We start from the raw sequence: 19,731 nt of genomic DNA on the forward strand, positions 1-19,731 counted from the left end.
TACAAATCAATTTTGTTGGTGCTTTTTTATAGTATATTGAATTTATTCAATATTGAATTTATTAAAAATAATTTTTAAAAGAAAAGTGTAAATATAAACCTTGCATTTATTGTAATTATCACCTCTGTCATTAATATGAGTGAGACTTAATTCATGGAAGTCAGACTTCCAATTCATGGACTCTAGAAGATATTATTTGGCTTTTTATATTAGCGATAATAGTCCTAAAAGAACAAATATACCATTAGTGATTAAACTTTAGTGATTAAACTTTTTCAAAGTACATAATAGAGAAAAAATCTGTAGAGAAATGTATGTCAATATCACTAGTCTTAGAAAGTATTTGTTTACAAGGTGGGAAAATAGACATTACAGATAAAAAATAACCACCCTTTGAAATTACTCTAAATACTTTTATCATATAAGTAGTTTGACAAGAAATAGAAAAGAAACCAGGTATTCTGCTAAAATCTAAGGAAAATGCCATTAAATGCAGTTTTCTTAGCTTGAAAAATCTATGCCAACTCATTTTCATTAAATTCACACAGAATTAAAAGTTGTAAGAGACAAATGAGTGCATTTGGACTTACTGGACACACGGTAATGCTTTGCTCCCATTGACTCATGCTCAGACTTTCTTCCAGCGTTGTGCATTTCTTCATCACCATGTCCCAGCCACAGTAAGGGTCTTGGGATCCAATGCACGCACTGTGGATGAAAACCAGAGATAACCAGAACATTTATCTTCATTTGTAGTGACCAAAGAGTTTTCTAAATAACTATGTGGCATCTCTTGGTATTTCATAGGCAGATAGTGAAATTGATCTCTATTGTGGTATGGCACAGATAAAATGACCAAAGCCAGAGGAAAAATTAATTTAAATGCCTACACAAAGCTAGGATTTCTTTTAAGTGAATAGCTGAATTTCTGTCTGCATGCATGGTATGTTGTCTAGACTGATCATTGTACTTAATTACTAGAGAATTACAGAAATTCATAAAAAGGGTATATTGTCTGCTCCAAGTAAAAATTTCAGGAGTTACAGTCCTTAGTCTTTTTTGTCAATTTTGGAATTGTAGCTATCATCTTTTTCAGAAATAAGAGGACAATGTTCTTTGAAAATTAATTAGAAAACCTGATCCATTTTCTGCAATTATATAAAATCTCTGGAAGTTAGTTCAAAGGGGCACTGGTGGCTGCCATCACACCTCTTACATTTCACATGCTGCACTCAACACTCCCTCTTAGCTGCACATGAGGCGAGAAAAAAAATGGATTATAGAGAAGGATGGTAGTCCAGTTTCATATAGACTCTGAAAGATCTACTGTATAAAACTAGAAATTAATTTCTCTAATAAATAGCATGTTTCTCTTGCTAAGGTCTAGTATTAACAGTCCAGGAATAAGTCTGCATTTTCATAGCTAAAGAACCATAAGAGATGGAACTCCCATTATAGTGAAGCACAACATAATTGGTTTAACACTTGTAAGAATATCTGTAAATTGTACATAAAAAAACAATGCATTTAAACATTTTGTCTAGATTGTAAAAAATGTTAGACAGATCATTTTTGTTCAACTCAAACCCATGGGCATTATCCTTCTCTAATTATCTGTTCCCATCACATCTGTTGACTGAAGGGCCACAGAGATTATCAAGCAACTGGAACATCTCTCCAGTGAGGAGAGGCTGAGAGAGCTGGGAGAGCTGTTTAGCCTAGAGAAGGCTGAGGATCTCATCAATAGGTACAAATATATAAAAAACCCTGAAGGGAGCATGCAAAGAAGAGGATCCAGGGTATCCAGTGGTACCCAGTGACAGGATCAGTGACAATGGGCACAAACTGAAGCACAGGAGACTGGCACACAGCCCAGCTTCTGGAATTTCCTCCCTTGAAGCTATTCAAAAGCCATCCAGACATGGCCCTGGACAACTGGTTGGAGGCCCAGCAAGCACTGGACCAGATGACCATCAGAGACCCCTGCAACCTCAAGTGTTCTATGATTCTGTCCTAACAACTAATATATTGACTATTTTATCAACTGCCTTATTGATATTTTTATTTATCTCTGGCATTCCTCATGTACTTCCATGTTAACAGCTGACCAAACACAGACTTACTAATTCTCTGGAGTGTTATTCCAAAATACCATAATTATAATTTCAAAGGATTCACTTCCACATTCCCCTTGGCAATGTGGATTGCCAGTACCATGTGGGAGCATAGTCCTCATCTGCAAAAAGGGCACAATGTAAGAGTAACAGTCAAAACTCCATGGGTATCCCTAATCAGGATTCCAGCTCAAAGGTAAAGCCTTTGGTTTAGGGAATTCGCTGTTCAGAAGAGAGTTCCCACTGTTGGTTCCTGCAGTGGTAAGAACTTAGCATTCTTGTAACTCAGGCTACACATGTTTCTATGTAACCATCTAGAGAGTGAGAAGGAACACTAATGCAAATTCCAGAAAGTTTTAAGTGTCTTGGTCTTCCACTGTTTGCAAGATGTAATGTCCAGTGTTCTCCTTCTGAGTATCTCTGATAAAGCATGTGTTTTATGAGAACAGAATACAAAAACAAATTAAAGGCTGACAATGCGCAACTGGCAATGTTAGCAATGATAACAGTGCAATGAGAACTTGTGCCTCAAAGCTGAACTGCTCAATTTTCTAACTTCAAAGTGTTCATTATTATGCTTTAGAAACTATTTCTTAAAAACAAAAATATTTCAAAGTATTTTGAAATATCCTTTCACTTGGAACCATACTCCCTCCTTAGTGGGAGTAAGCTGATGCTTCTCCCACTCTGGTCTTAGACCCCATTTCCTCTTTTGCTTTTGTTTTCACTTTACCTTTGATTCTAGGAAATCAAAACTACTTGCACCTTTCATTACAAGTCACTCAGAAGTTTGAAGTAAGGTGCTAGAAACATATTTTGACTGTCCTCACAATTTTCTGGTATCAGAACAGATCCTAGTTCCATGGAAGGAAAAAAAAAGAGTTCTTGTACTGCTACGACAAAGAATGTTTGATCACTCTGTGAATATTGAACAGGGTTTTTTCAGTAGCTAACCAGGTTTGGATGCTCTGCCACAAGGTAAAATGAGGTGAATCTTTTCAGGATTTAGTAAAGAAGGTCCACTGAGCATAGGAAAGTTATCATTTTAAGAAGTTAATAACTCAGCTAACCTTATGCAGATGACAAGAGGATAACTTCCTCCACAAATTAGAGGTATTACCATTCTTCAATAACATTTTTCTTTACACTACAATACAGAAATTAATCCTCTAAACATATGAACTATTCCAAATAAAACAACAAGAATTTTTTTCAGAGAAATATTCCTCACATGAGAAAGTCTAGTTTTGCTGGAATTCTTTCACTAATGTGCTAATTCATTGTCCCTGTCACTATATCTAAGTCTCATGTTGTAAAACGTTTAATTATTTAATTCTTATATCCAGACAGAAAAAAAAAACCCCTACAAAACTTTAGTTCAGTATTATCAACCTCCTTCAGCGCACTGTTTCAGACATATTCATGAATTGTGGCAGGACCTGACTTAAATACCTGTTCTCAGGTGTTGGCACAACAGTTTTTTTCTGTTCTTCACCCTGCCTCACATCTCAGAGGGTTTTCTTATTTATTTTTTTCAGATCACCTATATCTCTGAAAAGTGGACATAATTTCTTTAAAATTAAAAAAGGCAGGTAATATGAGGGTAAGTTTTTCTCCTTACTGCCTAATTATGTCACTTTTCAAAACCATTTTCTTTCCTTGGAGGGATGATTCCTTCAATTTAATGTGTTAGTAACAGCAGCTAATTATTTTTATCTACTATGCCTAGATAAAATAAGGAAACACATAACAAAAGACATTAACAGATAAAAAATCAGATAGAATAAAGCTTGTAAAGCTTGTGAGTATAAAAATATCAGAACTTCTATCTGAAATGGGAAATTTAAAAGAACTAGTCTTGACTTGCAATTATGTGTCCTTAGGAAAATTTCATACTGTTTTAACTATTTTTTAATGAATCTCTCTCCCAAGAGACAGCAGTAAGAGGAAAAACTGAAATATGCACAAGAAATAACAAAAGAAATTATAAAACATGGCTGTCCCAATTATGTCAATTCTATGTAAGTAAGGAAAGTCAGAAATCAGATACCACTACACATCACCTCTTTTTCCTCCCAAATTTCTGTCTAAATTAAAGAAATTTTAGATGCCACTGGTATAAAATTAGATAAATTTTAAAGTAGGTATTAGGTCTTTCATTTGACAGGGCCCTTCCAGACTGTCACACTGCAAATAGCAGAACTGAGTAATATATTTTGTCATCTTGTCTCTAGAAGCACACCTTACATCTCAGTTTCAGCAGAGAGTGAAGGTTTGTCCGTTAATCCCAGTAGGCACCACCGCACATCTCTAAGACTTCACATGATTTGTCCCAGCACTGATAAAGCTGGCAATTTTGTGCAGGAAGGAAATTCAGGAATAAAATTAAACTGGTTCATTTACTGATTCTTGATGCCACTTACCCATAATCCATAGAGTTTTAGACTAAAAAGAAAAATAATTTGTGTGTTCCAAAGAGCAAAAAAAAAAAAAACTCCTTAAGTTTAAAAGCAGTGTAATAATATCATTAATTTCAAAGAAATTTTTAAATTTCCTTTGAGGGGGAGAATATCAGTATTCCCATATGAATATGAAACTTCCAATCAGGTATCCTCTCGACCTGTAACATTTTATTCACACAATATACATAAATGCAAGAGGTGCATCTTCTAAGACTGTTCAAGAAACATTTTTCTGTCTTTACCTATATACAGCATTTCTAAGAACTGAGTCTCCTGACCCTTTCAATAACTTCTACTGGAATACCCATGCCTACGTAGTCCCAATTACCATCAAATGCGACCTGACACATTGTCTACCAGGAACTGAACCGGGGTCACCATCTTATTTTGCAGAAGACAGATTCAGAACTGCAAATTCAAACAGAAGACTGAAGCTATAACATGTTCCAGATGCACAGTTCTATCCATTCTTGAAAGAATACTTGAAGGTACAAAGAGACAAAGGTACCTATCAGTGTTCTCAATACTACTGGTTTAGCAGCTCTATACGTACATACGCGTGTGCAATAAAGAACAGCCATCTAAAGATACAGATGAATGATGCAGAAGAACATAAATGGTAGGGACACAACTTATAAAATCCCTAGTAGCTCAAGCTAAGACGCATGTCAAATATTCAGAATACTGCTTAACCCCTACCTGTATTGGTAAGAAAAATCAAATCCTTTAATCATCTCAGACACTCTGAGTGCACTACCATTGCTTCCTCTTATTTTAGTTTTTGTACCATAATCAAAATATATTTAGGTACAATTCAATCACTGAGAATACCAGCCTTAAACCCACAAGGTCCATCCATCAAATCCAGAATCAGAAATTTATGTATAAAAGTTGTTGACACCACACAATTCGCTGAATGTTGATGCTTCCAAGTGACCATATATGGCTCCAATGTGAAAGACAACTTTCAGAATATGCACTTCATCCTATCAAAACCTTCCCTTCAGATATTTATATACATTGAAAAATCTCCTCTCAGTTTTCCCCTCTCAAGGCTGAAGAGGTCCAACTCCCCCAGTCTCACCTCATAGACGAGATGCTTCAGACCCTCATCATCTTTGTTGCCCTCTGTTGGACCCGCGCTAGGAGCTCTACAGGTTTCCTGTCCTGAGGAGTTCAGAACTGCACACAACACTCCCGATGTGACCTCACCTGGGTACAGGGGCAGCATCACCTCCCTTGACCTGCTGGCAGTGCTCTTCCCAATACAACCCAGGTTACCATTGGCCTTCCTGGCCCCAGAGGACACAGCTGGCTCATGGATAACCTGGCCATCAGGACCCCCAGGTCCTTCTCCACAGAGCTGCTTTCCATTATATCAGATCCCAGCCTGTGCTGGTGTCTGGGTTATTCTTCCCCAGGTGCAGGACCCTGCTCTTGCCTTTGATGAATTTCAGAAGGTGCCTCTCCATCCATCTCTCCAGCCTGCCAAGGCCCCTCTGAAGGGCTGCACAGCCCTCTGGAGAATTGTCCTCTCCTCCAGCTTTGTGCCTCAGTGAACTTGCTGGGAGACATCTGCCCCTTCAGCCAAGTCATTGATGAAGGAGCTGAACAATACTGGGCCCAGTATTGACCCTTAGGTGATGCCTACATTTGATAACAACCCTCTGAGAGCTGGCATTCAGCCATTTCCCAATCCACCTCACTGTGCACTCATCCAACCTCCACTTCCTGAACTGGCCTGTAAGCACCTACAGTTACTAAGAGTAAACACACCGAACTTAGAATTCCTGAATCTTCTGATATTTTTAAAGCAACGAAATTAATTACATCATGATATATGAATATTAAATGCCTGTTTTAAAGTTTTCTTTCTTAGGTCACTTTTTTGTTTAAAATAATATCCTACTAATAAAATCTGAATTGCAAATATGTAGTCAAGTCTATCTGGTTTACTTGCATCCTTGCAAACTAAAAGAAAAATACATTTTTCCTTCCCTAAATTGGGAGCAGGCTGTAAAATTCTTGCTTGACAAAAATGTCTGCTTACAACACAATGCATACATACATATATGCATGCATACATACATACTTAGATCACACTTTGAAGACCTGTCACAAAATATTTTAGGGGCAGCAAAATGTAAATGAACAGTTTGTCTCTGATGGACACTTTCTGCAAAAGCTTTCATCTTCACAGAGGCCAAAAAGGTCAACCTATTCCCTCTGCAGTATGGGGCTAATATTCTACCTCTTTTGAGAGCAAAAAACCTACAACTATGCTTATTTCATAGTTCTGCTGACTTTAGTAATGTTCATAAGTTGACACCTACTGAAGATAATTTTTCGGTGTACCCAATACCCAAAAAAAAGAATTGCCATTTTTACTATGTGCGTATAATCTAGACTTGCAGACAGGAGTATGGTTTATCCCAGTCTGGGAAATTTATGAGGATTCTGATTCTGGAATATTACTCTGGAATCACTAATTCAGATCAGTCCTTATGTGGTTCTGACATTATAATGGAGCAACAGATTTCTCATATTTAAACTGGAATAAAGCCTGAATATTTTGAAATCAGGAAATCCATCTGAATATCCAAAAATAAATACTTTGGAATGATTATTTCCAAACAGCAATTTCAATTCCATTTGTTGGCAAGCTCTTCTGGACACATGAGCACCTAGCAATGGTTTAGGCCACATATTTATTAACTTGTATAGTATCAGTATATAGGAATTATTATTTTACTATTTAATGTTATGGAGTGTTTATTACCAGGAAAACAGGTTCCTACTGAGTGTGAGGGTACTTCTGAGGATGCAAAATCTGCAGCTAGGGCCAAATAAAGGCATGCAAAAGTGGTTGAAATACTCGATCCAATAGTCTTGCAGGAGTTCTACAAATGAAATAAAGTATATTATTTTCTTCTGTTAGTTAATTCAATACCCTTTTTAGCACTGTGCTGATAGAGTTTTATGGTGTATGTACAGATTGCTTAACTGATGGCTCACAAAGACACCAAAATAAGAATAAGGAAGTTCAAAGAGCAAAAGGTTAGTTAGAAGAAGTTAGTAGAATAGCTATGATAACATTACTTAGCAAGAAAATCTTGTGACCCAGTAGTATCTTGGGCAAGTATCTTTATATATTGTAAAAAAAAAAATACTCAAAAATTTCCAGAAGCTGATGTCTTTTTTTATGTCAGAGAAGTCACTATTTGTACAGCTTGTAGCAGATGGCACTGTTTATTTACTCAGACATAACATCATAGAAAGATTAGTTCTCAAGCCTTTCAAGTGTATGAAACCTTCAGTCACAAATACCAGTCCTTGACCCTTGCTTGGTAAGATTTTAAAGAACATTGGGTTGATACAGCTTTTCAATGTCCTTTCAGAACGAATGCACTGTAAACGCCAGTACAAAGTATAACTTTGACAAATTTGCCTCCTAACCCACTGCCTTCCAGGGTTGCTTTTGAAGGCTAGAGCTGCCAACAAAAGAAAGCCAACTGTTTCTTTGTTTCAGGGAACAGAGCCTCTACCCCCATACTTCATATCTTACTCCTTATTATAGATGCAGAGAACCTTCAAAGTAAAACACAGAAACTGAAATTTTAGAGAGTTCAGTAGTCATCTTCTCATGATAATTATTCTATTTATCTCACATTATAGTTAATTAGCAGATATATAAAAGTCAGTTGTGCTTCATGCTTGGCCTACTCAACTCTGAAGAAGTACAGAGAGATGGAGAATTCATCTGTGAAAATAGCTCTAGTGAATATCATTGATGGACTTCTGTAAAAGTTTGATAAGCGTGTGAATTGCAATACTCAGGTGATCATAACCTGGTCAAACCTTAAGGATTTTCTCCAAGGAGAACTAATTTAGGTAACTGCTCTGCTGCTTTCTGCACCTTGAAGATGGCAGAGTTTTTTTAGAGAACTGATTCTCCAAAGTACAGACACACCCCAAATTACTTTTCTCTAGCTGACTTTAAAAACCAGCACAATTACGACAGGATGTTCAAAAATGTTCAGGCATCGGCAGAAGTCTGTGTGAGATACCCTCCGCCTATCTGCCATGGAAACTGGCAATCCAAATAACTGGCATGGGCAACTCAAGAATGATGGAAACATCAGAGCATAATGGAAAGTGCTGAGCAACACAAATTATGGGTGTGACAATAGGTTCTGTCCGTGGTAAGGTCTGCTGTCACAGTAATAAAGTGCAGTAAACTGGACTTCAAACACCAAAAAAAAAAAAAAATTAGTCTCCAAATGTATTTTCAAGAGCCTTTGTTAATAGTGTTTATGGGAGTAGAGTCATGACTGACTGCAGTGTGCTGAAGCAGATGGAATATCTGTCAGAGCAGCAGCAGGTCATGGGGTTCCCCCACCACTGAAAAGTGCTGGAGGACCAGATTTATGATATGCAGAGCATATTAGAGTGATAGTTAAGGAGACATAATAAACTACAAATAAAAGCAACTTGCTTTGGAGGCTACTGTGGGAAGATGAAACCAGGAAAAATGAAAAACAATTAAAATGGACAACCTCAAGAAAATTATCTTGACATTGAGGTATTAGCTCATGAAAGTCTGCTCAACAGAAGGGCTGAAGTTGCATTGTCTGAAAGCTCAGCAAGAGACCTAAACAAAGAGATTAGATAAGATTAGGCACTGAGCATTCTGCCATTTACACAAAAAGAGCAGGTGAGGTAGCACATCTTCAACCTTTTGACTTTTCTAAGGCTGTTATTCATACACAAGTATGCCCTATGCCTCAGTAATTACGAGGATACTGAAGAGTACATGTCCTTGATCTGGGGAAGAGACTCAAGTTATCACTAATGGAATTTCAGAACGCAGCTTTGACAGAGCTATACAGCCGTAAATGATAAATGTGAATAAATAAAATAAAATAATTCAAAAAAAACCACCCCACTATGCTCCAAGGAATAATCTAAGGTAAGGTTTACCCATTACTCTATTTACACATTGCTACACTATAGAAGTAATAGTTAGCAACATAATAGAATAGTGTGGGTATTTAAGCACCCAGAAATGCAGTGAGCAAGTTTCAGATGTTTCAATGCCTGGAGAAATGTATAGCCCCCAAGTAATGTATTTGTACTGTCTCCACATGCAAAAAGAAAAAAAAAATCCAGCATAAGCCAGGAAAAAACTAGTCAAATCAAAAGTTAATTATAGGTGAGAGAAAGATTAAATCTGTATTCTCCTAATAACCTGAGTCCCTAATGACAGATGACAAGGAAATTTCTGGTTTTGTCTGGATCACATCTCTAAATCCTCTCCTTTTCCACAAAACAGAGCTAGAATTGCTGGTGAACTCTTTAACCATGAAGAAAGCAAGGATGGCAAGCCTTTTGCTGCAATGAATATTTAATTACTACAAGAGAAGTCAAACAACTACAAAAGACATGCTTGAAAAACCGCACAAGGAATCATTTTATCTCTTTTTAAATAAGTCATTCCTCTGGAAGATGAGACTTCATATACCTCTGGGCAGAGGAATAAATTATTATTTGAGCAGTATTTGAGGCATTTAACTACTGTTCTCTGTAAAATGGGAAATGCACCACTTTTTTGTTTTGTTTTCTTTTGTTCTAAAATAAATTTTAAAAATTAGACAATTAGAGCCCACTGCTCAAACAGAGAGAGGAATGAATAGCCTGCAGCCATGCATGGGGTCTGTAATTTGAAACAGCAGTCCTACCCTGCAAGGGCAAAAGCATGTTTGGGCTCTGCAGCTGGAATAACATTGCCATGCCTTCAGAATTGTCCTGAGAGAAGCAGAGGTACCAGGGACCTTGGGCATTCACACCTCACTAAAAACAAAGTGAGGCACCAGCCTTGAAGTGTCTGAAGCGGACTACAGGCTTGGTGTAAATATTCACCATCACACAACCTTTTTCAACTCTCTGAACCAAGGAAAAATGAAATTTCCAAGGACACTGGAACTTGGTCGTATGTAAGCCACTAAACCAACAAAACCCTTGAAGCAGAGACTTGCCCATATAAAATTTTCCCTAAAGTAAATCTGTGCAGGACTTCCAATGGGACTTCAAGTGTTCTTCTGTTTCAATAGAAAATGCCAAAAATACTCTACATAAGACAGCATAAACAAAAAATGGGCTGGTAAAAAACTGTGAAAGGTAGAATTCTTTCTTTCCCTGGTATACTTGTTTTCTAGGGAACACCTTTTCCTTCAGTGTTCTCTTCAACCCAGTAGCCTTTCACTGGCTTTCTGCATGGTACCAATCCCCATGGCGAGCCAGGTCCCTTGGAAATGTCCTTCCACTGTCACCAAGCCACAGCTTTACTACACCTGTGTCCTGTGGTCACTTCCCTGTTGTGACCAACCCTGTGGTCCCTGTGACAGCCAGAAATGTCTCTACCTGTGAATGGTCATGCTGCCTATTATGGGATGTATAATATCCCTGCTGCACAAATAATGTCTCTGTGAGCCTGAGAGTAGCAGCCAAGAGAGGCAACAGGCAGCCTTTCTCCTCCTTTAGCAGCCCAGCTTTTCAGAGGAATGTATGTTAATCAAGGTGAGGCTAAAAGAAGCTAAAGAAACCAACCACGTGCCTCTGTCACAGTTCTCAAAACCTCATGAGTGGTTCAGTGTCTATCTGATGTAACACAAAACAATCGTACTGAATTACCAGGACCACACATATCAAGGGGAAGCTACAACTAATTAAATGAAATTAACAATCTCTAATTTTGCAACCCAGATGCATTTTCAGATTGCCTATTGCAAAAGATGTGTGCTGAATTTTAAATTCCTTAACTATCATAATACAGTCTACAACCAAGTGATAATTTGTAAGTTATCCTCTTTCTTTGACTGAGCAATTTTTGGCTGCATAGGCCTTCTACCTTGTAGCATGTTTACATTTATTACAGTTTGCTGATCCAACATTACCTTTAAATAGTCACTTTTCCAAGTACTCCTAATTCTCAGTTCATCCAACCCAATTTTTTTTCTGAATCTACAGAGATATTGTTTACTTGTTATAACACAGCTTAAGAAAAACAAACAAATAAACAAAAACCCAACAACAAACAAAAAAAACCTCTTAAATTTGTCCATGACAGGCTGAAATACATTAAACCAGCAGCTATATTTCACTTTACCAGATAACTCTTTTCTATATAAAACATTTCTTACTGTTTCACTTCACAATTCAGAATCAATATAATGACACCTCAATAGCAATATAATTCATTAAGAACCTCATCTAGTCCTAACAAGTTAGTACAAGTAGTCAGAGATACTTCTGATAAATAGTGTATACAGGAAGTCATTGTTCAAAGAGACAATTAAGTTGGATTCCTACTTGCAGTCATTTATCCTTCCCATTTTTCTGCAACCCCCTGCATGTATTTTTCTCCAGTCAAATAAAGCTAGCTGGTTCCTCATACCTGTATGTTTTGTAAAAGGGACATCTCTTCAGGGGGACCTTAATCACATGTTCCTGAAGGCCCACAAAAAGGACACTCTGGCTGTGCAGGATCTGAAGGCTCCTGATGGGCTCTCGCTGACTTTTCGGCAGGAGTTCAATTTCCTCAAGCAGGCAGCTGCTGGAATTCTGGTTCACTGGGGCAAGTACTTTCTTAATAGTTCCATAATCTGAAAAGGCAAGAGGAAAATGAGTTACTAAAAATGACATTAGCAATTCTACCTGCTTGGTGTCATTCAGTTAAAAAATCTTTGTGCTGGATGTTTTCAATGAAGCCTCAGAATACAGGATTATTTTGACTGAAGTTTCCTAAATTGATTACAGTACCGTGAAAAGAACTTTAAAAACTTTAAAGTCTGTTTTCATGTAATGCAATACATAAAAAAGTTATAAAGTTATTAGTGTAGCCTTCACAGCAGTAGTTACAGGAAAACAAGGTTTCAAAGTCTGTCTTTATAAATGCATATTCATGCCAAGGGTTACTGATTTCAGTCTACTGGATTGTCCTACACTTTTTTACATTTAAAGCAGTTTAAAAAGCATTAAATTCCATAATTTCTCCAGGTTTTTTTAATATTCTTTTTGTTAAAAATTATGGGGTTTAGATATGTATCACATTCATTTAATAAAGTACATGTATATGAATATATGCAAGTCTCGAGTCTAGTGAATATTAATGAATGAGGGTGAACCCCTTCTTCTTATTTATCTTGATTTTGACTTCAGAAAAATCATAGCTTTTAGCAGTCACTCTTTACTTCTATTCTTAATGTGATTTCTCAGGAAAGACAGTTATGCTCTGAAGACTAGTGTCAGAATACATGGTAAGATTTATGATTCACTCCTGCAAAGTTTTTAAATAATTTAAAAATATCAAAGCACATTTGTTCTGAACACAAAGGATCACACTTTCACACTGATAAATATTTTAGGGAGCCGCAGCATTATGCAATCTTTTATGTGCCAGCAATAGTAAGTATTAATGATTCAACACTGCAAACACACAGAGAGATAAGTTCTGAAGTCTTGAAAGACTTCTCTTTTGAGATGGTAATAATGGCAAGACGAATGTTTGTGAAGGCCCGTTCTGCAGTCTGGAAAACAGTGTTTTCTGCCACTAGCACAATGTTTGTCTCAGAGCTGGCAGTGCAGGCTCTCAGGATGTCCCTGGCCTTGGCTTGGCGAGTAGTGGTTTTATCCATGGCAGGAAACCCCTGGTGGCCACGTGTCTGTGTCCTCCTACACCAGCTCCACCCTGGGAGCACCCGAGGCCAGGAGCTGGCACCCTACACGGTCACTGTGACCCCCAGGATAACTGGAGGGCTGAGGGAGGGCAATATGATGTTTCCAAACTTTGCTTGGGAAGGGGTGAAGAACAGCAAGTAAGCAACTTTAGGAAAATACGAAAAAGCAGCCTCAAATAGACTCCAAAACTAAAGAGAAGAGGGAGAACCAAGATGACAGGTACTGTTAAAAGCTCCTCATCTTCCTGAGAAAGACCTGACTATTCGATCCTAAGACAGTAGTACTGGAAGGGAGAGCGTACACCAAATAGCAGAGGAAGTTAATAGGAAGTTTATGTATAAGACATAACATTACATAATATTATGTAATTCTATTAAACAGTCAAATTAATTAGATAAACCATAAATGATTAGCTCAGTGTATAAAAAGGATTCCTCTTAGTCCATAAAAAAATTTGATCTTACCAAATCATGTATGCATGTTAAAATCTTCTACCTAGCCTCTCAAGTTTTCATATAATCACTTCATGTACCAGTTTGCATTTTTCTCCTTTCTTGATATAAACGTGCTTGACCATTTTTTAGGAAAATGCTTCCAGTAATTTACAATTCTTACTAGTCATTTTGGTATTAAAATATCGAATTTGATAATCACTTCTTTTTTCCCAAAAGATTTAAAACAGACTTATATCCAAAACCTAATTAAATTGTTGGCAACAGTCAGTTTTGCCCCACAATTAAGCAATAACCAGCTCAGCTGAACAACACAACAAGCAGTGTTTCCTCTGATGACTACTGCATGCAAAATCTTGACTATAATTACAGCAAGTTTCATGGTCAAAATATGGTCTGAGACGTGTCCCAAAATTTCAGTGCCTGTATGTGCTTGTTTTGGCTGAGGTAGAATTGGTTGTCTTCACAGTGGCTGGTATGGGGCTGGTTTGGGTTTGTGCTGACCACAGGGTTGATAATACGGAGATGTTGCTGTTATTGCTGAGCACGGCTTGCTCAGAGTCAAGGCCTTTTCTGCTTCTCACACTGCCATGCTGGTGAGGAAGTTGGGGGTGCTTGGGAGTTTGGGACGAGACACAGCCAGGACAGGTGATCCCAACAGACCAAAGGGATATTCCATGTGACATCATAGTCAGAGGTAAAGTGGAGGAAGAAGGAAAAACGGGAGGACATTTAGAGTTATGGCATTTGTCTTCCCAAGTCACCATTACACCTGATGGAGCCCTGCTCTCCTGGAGATGGCTGAACACCTGCCTGCCCATGGGAAGGAGTAAATTAATTCCTCGTTTTGCTTTGCTTGTGTGTATGTCTTTTGCTTTTCCTAATAAACTGTCTTTATCTCCACCCACATGCTTTCTTCTGATTCTCCCCCTGATCACACTGGTGGGGGGGCTGAGCGAGGGGCTGCGTGGGACTTGGAGGCTGGCTGAGGTTAAACCAAACACTGTGTCAATTACCGAGTGAAAAATGAACGATTTTCTTTTGAGCATAGAAGTTGGAAAATGTATTAAGAGGAAGGAGCAGTGAGATCATTTTACAGATGTAAATTAATTGGTATTGCTTTATAGATCAGTCAGTGCAACTCTGTATCACTTGTTTAACTGGCAGACAACAGATTCAATATGATTCATGATGCATTATCTTTGGCTTGTCACAGTTTTCCTGCATGAGACAAAAATCAGGTATGCATTCAGCATGTCCTTCTTCTACTAATATTTCTAATATTAGACTAATATTTCTTCTTATCACAGTGCTGGATCTGGCATCCACAGACTGAATCACTTGCTGTCACCTTCCCAAGAGAAGAAAAAACACATGACTGCAGGTCTCCCTCCCCTATGCCTACATAGACATTCAATTTAGAAATACAGCTTTGGACTGAAGAATACAATCAAACACAAATACTTTGTGTTTCTTGTGGCTTGTTTATTATAGATGGCAAACTTACAGTTCTTTGTGTTCAAGTCTATAACCTGGAGATCATGGTTACAGCAGCATACCACCCCAGAAAGAAATAAAGTATTCTCACTTTGAGAACTGCAGCACTAATGCCTTCCCCAAGACATCTGTCATTGCTCTTGTAACTTGGCATATATTCTCCATTCCTCATACTTCCTTTTACTCTCTTCCAGCATCTCCCAAACCATTCTTTTTCCATTTGTTGTCTAAGAGGATCAGAAATGTTGAAAGTCACAACTGACTGAGCTTCAAGTGAAGAAACAGTGCCTGAGATCCCACAGATTATCAGGAAGAAACACTGCTCTTCTCAGGAGCAATGTGGGTCACATGCAACTCAACCAAAAGGAATACAATATTACCTGAGATCTACTTATGCCTCAATGAACTCCCTTGCTTCTGACTTCTACAACCTATTTTCTCTGTCTTAGATTCCTACTGCGTATGACTTTGCTTTTTGCAAGGAGGCCTCCAACTGGGAGGCCAAACTAGGGTGAGGATCTGGTTCCAGTTCACAACTTTGAGACAGGCACAGATTGAATTGGGTTTATGTTCACCAGTCTATGGTACATAGCAAGAGTGTGTAGATATCAACGTCCTTATACCATCCTAACGTGCAACACGGCTATATCAGGCTTCCTTACAGCAGAAAATCATAGCCAGTGATTCCAGTGCTTTCAAAAGCCAGGTGTTTTGCGCCAGTGTTTCCAGTCCTACTACAAGGTGTGCAACATTATGCACAGCCTCCAGCAAAAACTGCAGATTTCCTAAAGAATTTGTAGAAGCCCATCCTCAAAAGTGTTGTCTGTCTGGCCATTTTCACACCACAGTGTCAAAGCAAAATAGGGTATAAAAAAAAAGTAGAGAAAGAAGTAAGTCTGGAACATGGCTCTAGGGCATGGAGTTTTTCAGACCTGTCATAATCTTTCAAGTGAATATTTAATTATATACTCAAACTAAGTGTCCACTTCTGCCAAGAAACAGCTAAGAAGGATAGTAACCACAGAGCATCTTAATGGATGTAACTTTATTACCATGGACACAGGAAAAGCTGCAGTTTAATCACAAATGTCAAGCCTGAGCCTACCAGCCATTTAAGAATACAAATGAATGGCATCTTTGCATCCTGTATCTGCATCCTGTAAGCAAGACATACTGGGATAGATCCAGACACCTGAGAGCCTTTCTATAAGGATGGCAAACTATTTAGAGGAGCAGTAAATGAGAATGACATTGGCCAGAATGAGTAAATAATGTGCTTTGTTAGCTTGCACTGCAATAGTTTTAAAGAGACTTGCAAAACCAGGAACTGAACTTTAGAAATCTAATCACTGTGAATGAAGAGAAAAATTCTTGTTGAAATATTGCTATGTAATGTGGAGGAGACTGAAGAACTGCATGGAGAACGTGAGATGGGGTTTTAGAGAACATCCTTGGAGGCAACAAAGTCTGTAAAGAACAAAATTATAATTGGACAAAATGAAAGGATGGTTTCTAAAAGTGCAAAATAAAGTTTAAAATGTAACTGGTATAAATCATAGCCAGCAATGGAAGACACTGCAAGAGTGCAGGTGGAATCATTATAACATCTTTGGTGACACCTGCAAAGCAATACAGAAAATGAACATACAGAACAAAGAGCAGATGCAGCAAACTAATAAACCCATAATTTCCTGAGTTTCCTAACAGAAATAAAACCACTCAGCTTTAGCAAATACTTGCTATAGAGGAGAATAAATATTTACATGAGCTGTTATGTTTACAAAATATTGCTGCTTTCTTCAGGCAAACACATCTTTAACAAATCATCACAAGGCAGTAGAGAAGTAAGTGCATTTCATTTTTTCGAAAGAAGGGAAAAAATCTCTACTCATTGCTTTCTGAGAGGGAAACACTTTCAATCTTGACTCTTGCCACAGTACCTTGGAGAGTGGGTTGGTCTCCAGAAAGAACTGAACCAGCAGCAGGAGACAGAGTCCAAACCAATGGTTTTCAGAAGAGAAGACTACAGGATCATCTTTCACTAATGTAGCTAAAAATCACTGCTGTCTTCTAAGCTATATGAGTTGTAAGCACAAGAAACTTCTAATAGTTTCAAATATCTCTTCAGGACAGCTGTATTTAAGACTTAACAAACACTCCTGCACTTTCTGAGCACAAGGTGCCTTTACAGATCTGAAAATCTTCTCCCATATACCAAGAAAAACCTCCAGAAACAGCAAAATCTACTCTAAATTATAAACAGTCAGTGTGATTATGGGCCTGTTTTTCAAAATTCCCACAAAACATTCTTCAGAATAATAATGCATGTTAAGCCAATGAAAGGATGTGGTCAGTGTGATGGAAAGGGGCAGTAAACACAGCACACAGATGGTAAAGCAGCATTCAGAACTTCAGAAAATGCTTGTACTAAACTTGAAAAAGACACTAGCTATGCGAGGAGTACTCTATTCTGTACGTCATAACATGTGAAAACAGACTCATTAATAAACTTAAAAATCTGGCAGCACAATGATCGGCGAGTTTAATATACAGAAACTCAAGAAAACACATTTTAAAGTGTAGCTGAAACAAATATGAATTATGTATATTTTCAAGAAGCCTAATTTGAAATAGAATTTGGAAAATTATATTTGATCAGTACTTTAATCGATTATGCACTGGTTTTGCATATTATTCATTGTACACAAAATTTTTTCCCATTAGAAAATAAAAGCATTATGACAGTATTAAGATTGTTGAAATTAAAGGAGAAAAATCTGTTAAATACCTTGTAAATAATATCCATATGTGCATACAAACAGTGTTTATATTAATGATATAACATTTGTATTAAACACCATAGAAACAAAAAGAAATAGGGCATTAGGGTCATCTTCAAGGCAGAGGTCTTTCAGAATAATAAACTGAAATACCAAATATAAAATGGATTAACAAAATTTGTAATAGTTAAAAAATCAAAAAATGTGCAAGGTGATCAATAACTGTTCTGCCACTGTAAAAAAATGTATAATCAATGTTTGCTTTCCTCCACCACAGGAACTGGAAAAAGCCCTGCTGCAAAGCAGAATGTGCATTTAGCTAACAGCAGAAAATTATTCCAATGAACAGAGAGCATGAGGTTGCATAAGGGCTTTAGTGCACTCGACACAGGGAAAAAGACACAGCAACAGCTAATGCAGCAGCTGGCTCAGCCTAAAAAGGGAAAGCCCAGGACTTATGATGAAACAATCTGTGTAACATCGAAAAAGATACACAGGGTACACAGAATGCAATGGGATTTAAATCCTACTCTTCTCTGCCTTTTCTAAAAATAACTTTAAAATTAGTTAAATCATCAGTAGAATATGGATAATTAAAGCTTTGGCCATTATGTTTTCCCATGTGGGGGTGGGGTACAATTTGGTTTAAAGTAAGGGCATATTTCGAAAATAAGATAATATAACCATGCTCTGTAACCTAATTTTTCTTCTGCCTTCAGGTTTCTGGGATACATACTCATACTTGAAATAAAAGAATACATTTTTAAATCATGTTCCAGTCTAAAGGGCAAGTAAAAGATTGAGCTTCAACTCTTCTTCTTTAAAAATGAAAAATTTATTATGGGTAAGCATAGTACTTCTATAATGATTCAGAAAACAAAAATAATATCGTTTGATTTTTAAAATTCCCACCCTAATTTCCAACCTTAATTTAAATATTTTTATATTTTTAGATGTATATTCATTAATTCTTTAGGGAAAAGAGTGAATCTCAAAATGAGTATGGAATTGTGGTGCTTCGTCAAGATGTAGATTTTATTTTTTTTTAAATATATTTTTTTATTTTCACAGCTGTTTTACATTTTTGTCTCTCCATTTGAAGCTAAACCACTGTTTGGACAATCTGATCAGTGTGACAGATAATTTGTTATTTTTCTCTACTTTAACTATATTTTCATGGTTTAATAAAATATAGAGATGTGATTTTTCTACAAGTATCAGACAAAAACGAAGGTTAAAAATCTGAATGTTCTCTTTTGTGAGCTTAACAGAGAATGAAATGTGATAAGCTTATGGAGGATCTAAACAATAAACCATTGTGATTTTCTTACAATTACAGGTCATTATCCTCACGATGATAACAAGGCAAAGGTGGATATTAAGACAAATAGATATATAAAGGGTATTTATTGGATCAAAAAGGCAATTATGTAACCATATAACAAAACCTTGTATGAAACACTGTAGCTGGAAATAGAAAAAAAAAATTCATTGCATTTCCCTGAGAAATGTTCCAAATTGTTCTGCCCTATCAACACGGAGATTTCTTTTTAAACACCTAAATGGCTACACAAAATGTTGGTTACCCTCTGTGCCATCATTTGCAGGAAACAGACAAGCTTAAGCTTTCCCTTATTCAGGTCTCTTGGTTTTCCTTTCTCCATTGCAGGATACTTGAAGAAAAAAAAAA

At 37.2% G+C, this 19,731-nt stretch overlaps 1 protein-coding gene across 6 annotated transcripts in view; it reads right to left on the reverse strand.

The window, feature by feature from the left end:
* SEMA5A (semaphorin 5A) overlaps positions 1–19,731 on the reverse strand; it is a 320,792-nt gene that overhangs the window by 85,141 nt on the left and 215,920 nt on the right. For all 6 annotated transcript variants that reach the window (XM_063399787.1, XM_063399779.1, XM_063399792.1 and 3 more), the window contains 2 exons: positions 12,030–12,237; positions 591–708 (listed from right to left, as the gene is read on the reverse strand). In XM_063399787.1, coding sequence (XP_063255857.1) covers positions 591–708; positions 12,030–12,237 — 326 coding nt within the window. The remainder of the gene's footprint in view (positions 1–590; positions 709–12,029; positions 12,238–19,731) is intronic.

This window comes from Prinia subflava, chromosome 1, assembly GCF_021018805.1.
Source record: "Prinia subflava isolate CZ2003 ecotype Zambia chromosome 1, Cam_Psub_1.2, whole genome shotgun sequence".
Classification (NCBI taxonomy): domain Eukaryota; kingdom Metazoa; phylum Chordata; class Aves; order Passeriformes; family Cisticolidae; genus Prinia; species Prinia subflava.